Below are 11,626 nucleotides of genomic sequence, written 5' to 3'. Positions count from 1 at the left end.
GGCACCAAATATTTGATTAATGACTTGTCTGGCATTTTGACTTAACTGAAACATTAAGAGTCTACTTTAGCTTCAAGCTAATATATCAGTTTCCAATGCAGATGACCATCTAAAGACATAAAAAGGAATTTGTTTGTGTTGGAAAGCTAATCTATGGACTAAGTGGGGGTTAATGAGAGATTAGGCATGCTTAATCTCCTCTGATGACTAAACAGGTTAAGAAAGGCCGATCCTTGGACAAGCAGCAAATGTTAGCGGCCCCGGAGAATATTTCCTCTGTCGGGCCCTTCAATGCTCAAGTAAGTGACTGATAGAATCAATATGAATGAATGTAAGGTACACTTTAGGGTTCGAAGAGTTCAAACCTGAGAGCGGTGGTGGTAGTTAATGTTTATAAGAGAGATTGGGGGCAAATTGGTAATCTGATCTGAGCAGCGGCAGTGACATTTGACTTACTCTTTAGGCATGTTAGCAACTAGGAGGGTGAGTTCGCAAGAGTCATCCATATGGCATTCAATGCGATAGCAACAGGGTGACGGAGCTCAAGTGCTGTCTGAAGAGTCATTATTACATTTGACTAGGTATTTAATGCGATGACGACTGAGTGGGGAATATGGGCAACGCTCGAGAAGTCATCATCACGCCTGAGCCTTGACCATGCATTAAATGTGGGTGTTACTGAGGAGGCAGTTGGACATTCATTCCCTTACCTCATGAGGAATGCTCTCTGGCAGAGTCTAGTCGGAAGACGCCTTTTGACTCGAAGTCAAACTCTTGGGAGGTCAGTTAGTCTACTCGGACTATGACTACACCCGGGTCGGGTTTTTGGTCATACAACCCGACCTGACTAATTGACACGTAGCCAGTTCTCGAGAGTTTATGTACTTGTGACTTTTAGGGTACAGCAGAATTTATTTTGAATCTACCACATTTTGTACCTGCTGACAACTCTGATGTAAATATAGTAATACCCTGTTCAATCTAGGCTTCTAAATCAAGAAAATAATACAACATATTAGCATTTTCCCTGATCAACAGTCTACCTGCCTCAATGTGAACAGCACCAGCTTCCTTCATCGCACATTTTAATCCATCAATCTCCTAACCCTCGCAACTCCTTCCCATTCTCCCAAAGAAGCATAAATATTAGACAGCAACGCATAGTCTCCACTCCCACTCTCATCCTTCCATTTCATCATCAAAAGCTCCTCATTTTCTCTTCTTCCCAACTCAACATTCCCATGAACCTTACAATCTTCAACAAATGCTCTCCATATTATCGAGTTCGCCTCTATCCGTTGAGAAAAAACAAATATAAAAACAGATTCAAAAAAGTATACAGGAACAAAAAAAAGAACAGAAAGTTAGAGACATCATATTAAAACACTTAAGTTTGAAATACATTACAGAAGTGCCGAATTGCCCTCTTAACGGAGGACTGACCTTGAAGAAACTATGCCTCACCTACGGTAGCGTTGGGTCTGCACAGTACTTCGGAGAATAAGACGACTGCAGTCCAAAGAAGCGCTCTATTTTTGTGAACACCACAACTACTTCAGTTTGCCAGAATCTCCAATACTAAACAGCTTATAGAATTATTGAAAGAAGAAGAAGACAGGAGATTTCATTTTTTGTGTCTTTCAAATGATTAGAAAAAACCCTTTTATAAGGTTCATGAGAGACAAAGATTTGAATTCCAGTTATTGCAACGTTTGTAACATCTGCATAAAACCTATTCAATCCTTGTAACATTTGTAACGTACGAAACGCTCAGCTGGTTTTAAGGGAGCACATGCAAAACGTTTAAGCTCATTTATTGTCCTTGTAGTTTTAGTAACAAAAAAAACTTACATCGCTTGCGTTGTGTAAATTACAATTCCAAAAGAAATAACGCACAAAATAATGTCTTAGTTGTACTTCACTATTAAAATATTCATGTGAATAGATAAAAATATATGTCCGTTGGCGGTGGGTTGGGCGGGGGGGGGTGGTTTGATAGGGATTCTGCATGCGCCCAATAAATAACGATGCAGCCTCTGCTTTCTTTGAACTCCATAGACATTCTTTGTAATTATCGGCTTCAAATTTCATTTTGTAGGCAGAACAGTGCAATCACTGCCATAATCCAGCTCTGCTGATGCTCCTAAATTTTCATGTTGTGATGGTCTCATATATAAAATTCCATAATATTTGATTGAATATTCTCTTTCATCATTTTTCTTCTAAACTTGTCTGACAATTTATTTACTGAATCCTCCGTATCCATTTCTCATGCAGATGACCATTAATAGGCATCAAATATCAATATGAATTTGTTCTGGATCTATCAGCTTTTTGCTTACATTCCATTTTCTGATAATTCTCCTGTGAGTATAACAGTACCATGTTCAGTGCAGTCCTCTCTACGTACTATAGTTCAATTCGGGATAGTCCCCTGTAGTTCTATTGTTGCAGATAGGACCCCTGACTGATCTTTGACACTCAGGAGGTCTATTTGTTAAAAAAGAACTCATTCGTTCTGAGGATAAAAGAGCCAAATTTTTTTGAATCAGGAGGTCTATCTGCAACGATACCAGAAGAGGGGTATCCGTACTTGGGCGATAGTACACGGGTCTATCCGCAATTGGGGGATAGTACAGGGTTCTGTCCGCAATTAATCCTGTAGCACATGAGCTATTTCTTTACAACAATCTACCTGCACCAATGAGTGTAGAACCAGCTTCCTTCATCACGCCACTATCATCCATCAATCTCCTCACTTTCTCAACTCCCTCCCATTCCCCTAAAGAAGCATATATATTAGACAACAACACATAATCTCCACTCCCGCTCTCATCCTTCCATTTCATCTTCAAAAGCTCTTCATTTGCTCTTCTCCCCAACTCAACATTCCCATGGACTTTACAAGCTCCCAGCAAAGCTCTCCATATAATCGGATTCGCCTCAATCTTCATCCCATCAACAAACTCAAACGCTTCATCCAGAAACCCAGCTCGCCCGAGCATGTCAACCATACATCCACAGTGCTTCATGTTCGGTTCAATGCCATATTCATTTCTCATAAGATGAAAGTACCTTCTCCCATCATCCACCATCCCTCCATGGCTACAAGCGACGAGAATGCTAACGAAGGTAATCTCGTCTGGCTTCACTCTCATCCTCCTCATCTCCTTAAATAGACGAACGGACTCGTTGGCATGCCCATGGACAGCTAATCCTCCAATCATTGAATTCCAACTCGAGACGTCCCTCTCTCTCATCCCTCGAAACACTCGCATCGCTCTCTCAATGCTCCCACATTTTGCATACATGTCAATCAAAGCATTTCCAACATGCACATTTACTCTATTGAGAGAGGAATGTAGCTTTATGCCAATATCAATCGACCCGGTATCAGCACAAGCTGATATCAAGCTCAGCATTGTGACCTCATCGGGTCGCTCCCCTACACTTCTCATCTCCTCAAACATCTCCATCGCCTTATCTTGCGAGCCACACTTAGCATACCCAGCAATCATCACGTTCCAAGAAACGGTATCTTTCTCCGGCACGCGATCAAACAATTCCCTCGCCTTATCCATCTCCCCTCTCTTTGCATACCCCGTGATCATCACGTTCCAAGCAACCAAATCCTTCGAATCGATCTCATCAAACAACGTCCTCGCGACATCAAGTTCCCCTCTCATCGCGTAGCCCGCAATGAGAGAGGAACTCGCGACAATGTCACCCCTAGCACGTGAATCAAACAGCACATTGGCCGTGGATAAGTCCCCGCACTTTGCGTGGAAGTTAATGAGGGCGTTCCGTATAAAATTATCAGATTCAAGACCGAGCTTGACAATCCTGGAATGCAACTGCGCGGCGAGCGGCGGTGAACGGAGGTGCACACACGCACGGAGGAGGAAGGGGAAGACGAGGTGGCAGTCATGGTGGGGCCTGATAGCAGCCTGCTCCATGCGGGCATAGAGGGGGAAGGTGGTGGAGGGGTCCGATGAGTGGGAGGCACCGCGGATGATGGTGGAAAATGTGAACGTGTCCGGGTGGGGAATTTGGTCGAACAGCTTGAGGCGGTGAACGGAGGTGCACACACGCACGGAGGAGGAAGGGGAAGACGAGGTGGCAGTCATGGTGGGGCCTGATAGCAGCCTGCTCCATGCGGGCATAGAGGGGGAAGGTGGTGGAGGGGTCCGATGAGTGGGAGGCACCGCGGATGATGGTGGAAAATGTGAACGTGTCCGGGTGGGGAATTTGGTCGAACAGCTTGAGGGCGTACGGGAAAGCGAGGGGGATCGACACCGCTGCGGAGAAGATGAGTTCTCGGAGGGAGCAGGGGTTCGAGAGAAAGCCTTTGGAGATGATTTGGGCATGGATTTGTTTGAGGGATCGGAGGTTACTGCCGGATTTTCTTAACATTGGGGACCTTTTGAATAGAGGCTTCCCGCCAAAAAAAGAGGTTTTAGAATAAGAGGAGTTAAAAAGTTACGCAGGGATAAGTTAATGGGTAACTCTGTAGGAACTCTACTGGATGGGACTAATCCTCGCTCGCGCTGTGCCGTAGGCACTGGCCCACGGAGGGTCTACTCACCTGAGGGGGATCCCGGCCCAAGGAGAGTTTAATTACCTGAGGGGGATCTTGCTCATGCTCGGCGGTACGCGCTGGCGCAATGAGATCAATTACCTGATGGGAATCTATTTATCTAATCCGAGCCGCGTTGTAACGCAGAGCTTTGTGCAACTCATGGCTGAAGACTGCTTATTGTCTGATTCAAAACTATGATCATATTTTGCAAATAAAGTAGTTGACCTAGATGTTTGTCAATACTACAGGAGAGCTTACAAAGAGAGGACCAAGCGAGCGCTCAAAATCTACGTAATCGTACTGCAAATATTGTAGTAGTTACAGATTGAAGTGATGAATTTAGTCCTTCAACATCTTCCAAAATTAAAACTTTTTTCCCTGTCAATATCAAAATAAATATGATAACTAGGAATGAGAGAGAAATGGGGTCTGTGCAACAAACAATTCGTAGAACACCACAACTGATGCCTGTTACTTGATTCAATAGAGATTTTCTTCCCCGATCTAAATATCTCTGACATTGGAACTTAAAATTGTATGTGACCTATAAAGTTCACAGCATGAAGACGATCATACACATCTAGAGACATGAAGCTTTAGTCCATGAGCCATCGATAATATCGTCATCATCCTGTAATGCACCGGATGGTTTGGCACCAGAGTGAATGTGAAGAACCTGCATAGGATTGCCAGAGTCATCTTCATCTGTAAATATGCAGAATCTTTTCCCAAGCAAATTCGAGGTCCAGCCTGAAAAAAAAAAACGATACGTGTCTTTACCTTGATCGTTATGAAACCAACATCTATTTATAATTAAGGTTATTTGCAGAGATACTATGAGGTTGTAGCGGTTTCTATCACCCAAAATTTTATGGTTAATTGCACATAGACCCCTTGTACTATTGTGCTGCGGAAATTATTACCTTTAAGTTCAATACTGGCAGATGCACCGCAGAGGGAATTTTTTTGACTCGAGTCATAAAATTTTCACTCAGGGTGTGTATCTGCCAATATCAAGCTTGAGAGGTAATAAGTGGCAAAACATGATACTACTATGGGGGCTAGGTGCAATTAAATTCATTAAGAAGCGAGCATATATACCTGGAAAGCAGTGAACTTGAATGGAGAGACATTACGAAGAACTCCATCCTCAAACCAACGCTCGGGCTTGAAAGATTTTGCATCTTCTCCCCAGTTGTACACCATTCTTCCCATTGAATATGGCACATATGTTACCAATCCTCCAGTCTTCACTTTCGTCCCATCAGGCAACACATCATCCTCTAGAATTCCTTTAGGATCCTATAACGAAACAAAAACCAGAAGATAAATTTATCGTCTTCTAAAGAATTCAATTGAGCATGCGGTACTTCACGTTTGTTACTTTACCTGAGGGACTGCAGGATAGAGCCTGAGAGTCTCAGTGATACATGCATGAAGATAAGGTAACCTTGCTAAAGAATCATAATTCAAGAGGCTAGCAAACTGTGAAATCCTTTTGTTGAAGGAATTGATATCATCAGCTTCGTACGAGGTTAAAGTGACCTTCTCTTCTTTGGCTTGTCGTTCCTCGAATGCCTTGAGCTCTGAGTATATTTTAGCTGATACATGAGGGTGAGTCATGATCATGTAGACAAACCAAGAAAGGGTTGTGGCTGTTGTGTCTCTTCCAGCGATTACGAAGTTTAGGACAACATCTCTGAGGCTCTTATCGTCACTGAAATCACTTTCTGGGTCTTCTCCTAGCTCGATGAATCTTGATAGTATGTCATTCTTCATTTGTCCCTGGTGTCATTTGCAGCATAGATAGAACTAGTTAGACAAGAAAGAAGATTATAGATGTTTATGCCCTTTAAACAAAACTTGTAATTCCGCCTACTGAATCTAAACAGCATGAGGAATTAGTCTTATTCACAAACTCTATGTTTTATCTACTGATTTATAGAACTGATGTTTGAATTAAACTTCCAAAAGTTGGAAATAAATCAGATACTTGTTTTATGAATATAAAAACCATTTATTAGATGGAAAATTTCACAACTTATATCGGACACATTGCCTGGTCTTTGACAATTGGCTTATCAGGTTCAGGTCAATTATGTACATTCAGTAATTCTGCACCAAAGTTTCAAATAAATTTATTATCAGGGTTAGATTGCTGGTCCGCAACTATTAATTATTGCTAGGAATATTAGCTGTTTAGACAATAATTAACACGAAATTAGACGATTAATATAAGATAAAAGCAGATTAATATTTTATCACAGAAATGAAATTAATTGTAACGAAATATAAATAAAGTTAGAAATACGGCCTGATGGTCGAGGCGTGCAAGGCACTGTCACAAGAATCTAATTGCCCCCTCTCGTACAGGGCTACGCGACAATAGTTCCCGAAGATACAACGACCCTCGGTCAGGCGACCTCCTTCTCATCGGCACGAGCTTCAAGAAGGCTTTGTGAATTCTTCTCAACTTTCAGGGAACCAGCGGAAGTGTAATAGCAGAATATATTCGAAAAGAGAAGAGGAAGAGAAAAGATCTGTTTCTTCACACTGTATTTTTTCGCCTTCGCAGCTTTGAGTTTTTATAGAGGTTAAGGATGAACGTTTTTAATTACCGATTTAATTCTCATAAAAGTCCGTTTCCGTTTTGATTCTGTTTAAATATTACGGTTTCAAATCAATTTACCGTTTTAATTATATTGAAAAGAAGAATGTAGCAGAATATATTCGAAAAGAGAAGAGGAAGAGAAAAGATCTGTTTCTTCACACTGTATTTTTTCGCCTTCGCAGCTTTGAGTTTTTATAGAGGTTAAGGATGAACGTTTTTAATTACCGATTTAATTCTCATAAAAGTCCGTTTCCGTTTTGATTCTGTTTAAATATTACGGTTTCAAATCAATTTACCGTTTTAATTATATTGAAAAGAAGAATGTAGCGGATTAAGATCCCCTCACTCCGGAGGGGCATTCGTGTCCGCAGGTTGTGTGCCACCCTACCAGAGCCCGAATCCGGCCCGACCGGCACGCGCGTGTGTGGTGTGGAGCATAACCTTTATTTTCTTCTAGGCATAAGAGAGAAGGGAAAGACTTATAAACACCCTTCCTTCCTATTTCATTTCCTATGTGGGACTAAACTTTCCCACTACAATGTCAAGTTTTAAGTTACACTTATTATAACTCCAACAATTATACTATTATATATTGAGTACGATTGATGTAGAAGAATAGTACCTTATTTCTGGTTCCATTTCCTCCGGCTTCCACAATCTCCGATTTCCTTTTCCTAATCACATCGTAGGTGAATTCATCCACAACCTTGATGCATTTTTCAAGAAGGGCTTCTGACCCTACTCGAAGAAATCTCTTTATTCTCCATAAAGGATCAACAAACCTCAGTGTGACAATGATGTTTGCTGTATCAAAAGCATGTGCAAAGGTGTTATCAGGGAGTTCAGGTGACAGAGTCCCAATCTCAACGCCGAATCCAACCTTGCATATTGAATCTAGTGTCATCCTCATGAACAAATCCTGAGATAGAGCAATTATGTGCTTTAGATCTTTAGCCATTACACAAAACACAAGGCGTGTCATTGAGAAGAACGAAGAGTACCTGCATATCTATGCTTTCGTTAGCAATTGATGCCTGGCATAAGATACTGGAGAGCTTTGTTGCATATTCTCTAAATACAATGGTACTGAAGTCTCTCAGGTTCTTTGAAGCAAACTCGAAGCTAGCAGTCTTTCTTTGCTTCTTCCACATCTCTCCATCTGCATTGAAGATCCCATCTCCAAGAAGAACATCCATATACGAACGATATAACTCTCCCTTCACATAATCAAAACAGAAGAAACATGAGAAATAAATTTGACATACTTAGTCCCGTATGAGTTTAATTTTCTTACCTTGGGGTAATTGCTGAAGTTAACCTTAAGAATATGTTCAACATTTACCGGATCTGCAATGTAGGTATACGTTGTGAAGGGTAGAGAGACTGATATGGTCTTCGACTCTGAGAGGTAATCTGCAAGCCAATCGTGCATGCGATTGTAGTTCCTTAGTAGTTCGATTGTGGCACCGATGATTGGCCATTTCTTTGGACCTCTTTGATTTCTTTGTCTCCAACGATACATTAAGATCCATGAGAAAAAGATCAGTGAGAATGGGAGGATCTTGTAAAATACATATGTGATTGAAGATATTAAGGTTAAATGGTTAGTTTCTTGCATCTTAGTTGACAAAGGTACGGTTAATTGCTATTAGTTATAAGGGGAATAGGAGAGATTAAGTAGTTGAAGTATAGTTGGGAGATGGAAAATTAAGAAGGCCACCATTCATTAAGCAGTCTTGGCGTGATTTGAGTTTAGATGGATTCATTTCTTTTGTATGCATCACCTAAAAACTAAACAATACTGGGGAATGAGCTGAGCTTGTTCTCAGCACCCTCTTTAAGTTTGTACCTATTATTGAGGTCACACAACTAATATATCCATACATCTCATCAATATGAATTCCCTCTGACTGATTCGACCAAAAGAAAAATAGTAACCAAATATCCCCTTAAAAACAAAAGAAACCAAAATAGATCATACATAGGGGTGATACAGATAACATATGCATCCAATATGAAGGTCACACACTAAAACTCGTATATCAAGATCCATGTCAATATCAATTTTCTGCTGAACACAGGAACCACAGATCATACACATGGTAAAGAGAAAATGACATGAAAATATTGCTCAATAATCAACAGAATAAAGTTCAAATCTTATTGCTTAGAACCAATTAACCATTATTATAAGCATCCTTCCATAGCCGTACAGATAAATTAAAAAATCATACCTACTAAAAAGGTCGATTCAATTATATAGATAAATCCCAGTCTCTTAGATAACTCCCTACAATTTCTTCAACAAGGCAAGACAATTGAGAACTCCCAATGCACCAAGGAATCCAATCACTCCTGTAGCCAATACAACAGCAAGAGCCATAATGATCGAGTACCCAATACAGATTACTACAGATGCAGTCTCACTCGGTCCTCTTAGATCAAGCACTAGGTATTTTACTGAGTAAATAAACACATATAAGCCATTTGAGCTTGAAGCAAAGAATGCTTTCCACTCCCAATTCCAATCATCGGCAATAATGCACATATAATTAACCTTGCCATCCTGATACTGCAACACAAGTGATAACTAGAAAGAGGACACTGATCAGAGTGTGTTGAAGATCACAATAGGATCCCCCATCCCAAGTACAATAGAAAATATGTGCTAGCTCGTAGCTAATGCTTCCAAAGGTAATAAAGCCAGATAATAGTATAAAAACCATCATACGAAATAGATTGACGGGTGTCCCTCTCCTGTGCTCAGTACAAAATTCTTTTGATATGATGCATCTTGCTGATGTTAAACCTCTTGCGAGAAGTTAATGGCACCGAAATGAAAAGCCAGAGAGAGAAGGGCGATATACACAGAATGATACAGCAGCAATGCCGGAGTTCATATAGTGTATGACGTTTGTAACAGAGAAGATGGTGAAGAGAACGGAGGACATGAAGTAAGAAGTTGCCCATGATACTGATATATCCATCCTTTTGACTTTCCTCTATTGTTTTTCCACATCCGAACACTAATAAAACCGGAAAGAATGTGTTTTTTTTTAGCTAAAACGATTCCTGTAGAACTTGGTAATATGAAGCATAAAGCTGCAAAGAGGAGAGCTATGATAGCCATTCCCGCAATCTGAAATCCATTTCCTACTGCTATGCTTAAAATCTTTGAGCATCTTGACTCTCTGAATCCAACTTCAAGGAAAAGTTTCGATCTTGGTACCCCCTCCTTCTCTCTACCTTTCGCCTTATTCCTCCAATTCTCGGAGCTCACAACGAAGAAAGGTATCAAGATGTAAGATATCGTGTTTGAAATAAAAGATAGATAGTGGCCGGTCCTCCTTTCTTTTCTCAATATATGGTTCCCACCGACTGTCTGAAGTTATATTGCTCGCGATAAACTCAACCTCATATGTGAACGTAATATTAATCTCGTTCTCTTCAATCTCTTGACGCTCTCCCCTTGGTAGCACACAGTCTCTAGATGGTACTTTATCATACATAATAAGTTTTTACATTGCATCAGCATCTCGTTTAATGCTACAAGGAGATACCTCAAAGCCTACGATCGCAGAGCATGGTTGGTCGCCAATTCTGGTCTCATGAACAAAAAGCTTGAACTTGAGATTGAAGTTTAGTGCTTAGTTACCCAGCCTAATCAAAATACAACTAGCCTAAGCCTAATAACCACCAAACTAAACTTCACGGGACTTAAAGTCCCGTGAAGTTTCCCAAACTTTTTTATCATTTTCGATCCAGTTTCAGACAGTTGGTAGAAACTGAGTCAAAAATGGTAATTAAATCTCAAAGGGGTCATTTTTTAAAATTAAATTTCTAACAGGGTCTATTTTAAAAATTTGTCCATTCATTTAACTAAAGGAATGGATATACAAAGTGAGGATGAGAAGATTTGAGGTGCGGTACGAAAAGGCCAGAGAAAAGATCAGAAGACAAAAAGGACTAGTTTTCTTTTCTAAGATATTGTCGTACCAAAAGGAAGATGATCATACAATAAGATGATCTGCATCTCTGAATTTATTTTGGAACACTCCTCGCTGATCATTAAAAGAAAATGTAGAAGAAGCAAGAAAGGCAACACAATTTCATTGGTGAGCGAGATGCGACACAATGTTCTGACACCCAAAGTGCTCTACTCAAGGATAGAAGTGGGTTTGAGCAATAGTCGACGAGGATACCAGCCCAAATATTTTCAATCTATAAATCAAGTTTTGAAATGATATCAGAATAAGGTTACTAACTCTAGAGAGCATCTCTCGTTCCCACTCCTAAAACTATACCTAAACCTCAAGGTCATCGAGGAAGTCCCCGTTGTAACCCCTGACACAGCACTTCCTCCTTGGTGTCTCTAATGTCGTGTCACATCTTTGACTCCCTCTCAAGCTTCTCCTTAACTGTTTTTGGGAAAGCTC

General features: G+C 40.6%; 2 protein-coding genes across 2 annotated transcripts; both read right to left on the bottom strand.

Moving 5' to 3' along the window:
* Positions 2,220-4,061, bottom strand: LOC109833860 (pentatricopeptide repeat-containing protein At5g15300). The gene has a single exon (XM_020401688.1). The coding sequence runs from the start codon at positions 3,954-3,956 to the stop codon at positions 2,682-2,684; it is 1,275 nt and encodes a 424-aa protein (XP_020257277.1). The 5' UTR covers positions 3,957-4,061; the 3' UTR covers positions 2,220-2,681.
* On the bottom strand, positions 4,855-8,864 carry LOC109833859 (cytochrome P450 704B1). The gene is made up of 6 exons (XM_020401687.1): positions 8,485-8,864; positions 8,192-8,407; positions 7,813-8,109; positions 5,969-6,364; positions 5,681-5,881; positions 4,855-5,329 (listed from the first exon to the last, which is right to left on the bottom strand). Exons 1-6 carry the CDS (start codon positions 8,806-8,808, stop codon positions 5,150-5,152), a joined length of 1,614 nt encoding a protein of 537 aa, XP_020257276.1. The 5' UTR covers positions 8,809-8,864; the 3' UTR covers positions 4,855-5,149.

The sequence above is a fragment of the Asparagus officinalis genome, chromosome 3 (genome assembly GCF_001876935.1).
Source record: "Asparagus officinalis chromosome 3, Aspof.V1, whole genome shotgun sequence".
In the NCBI taxonomy this organism is placed as follows: domain Eukaryota; kingdom Viridiplantae; phylum Streptophyta; class Magnoliopsida; order Asparagales; family Asparagaceae; genus Asparagus; species Asparagus officinalis.
This window is presented reverse-complemented; position numbering and strand designations above follow the sequence as displayed.

Excerpts from the sequence above, each read along its gene's own strand:
- LOC109833859 (XM_020401687.1), bottom strand. The coding sequence starts at position 8,808 with ATGCAAGAAACTAACCATTTAACCTTAATATCTTCAATCACATATGTA. Across the intron at positions 8,110-8,191 it reads ACGAAAGCATAGATATGCAG|GATTTGTTCATGAGGATGAC; the intron begins GTACTCTTCGTT and ends GCTCTATCTCAG. Across the intron at positions 5,330-5,680 it reads TCAAGTTCACTGCTTTCCAG|GCTGGACCTCGAATTTGCTT; the intron begins GTATATATGCTC and ends TTTTTTTTTCAG.
- LOC109833860 (XM_020401688.1), bottom strand. The coding sequence starts at position 3,956 with ATGGAGCAGGCTGCTATCAGGCCCCACCATGACTGCCACCTCGTCTTC.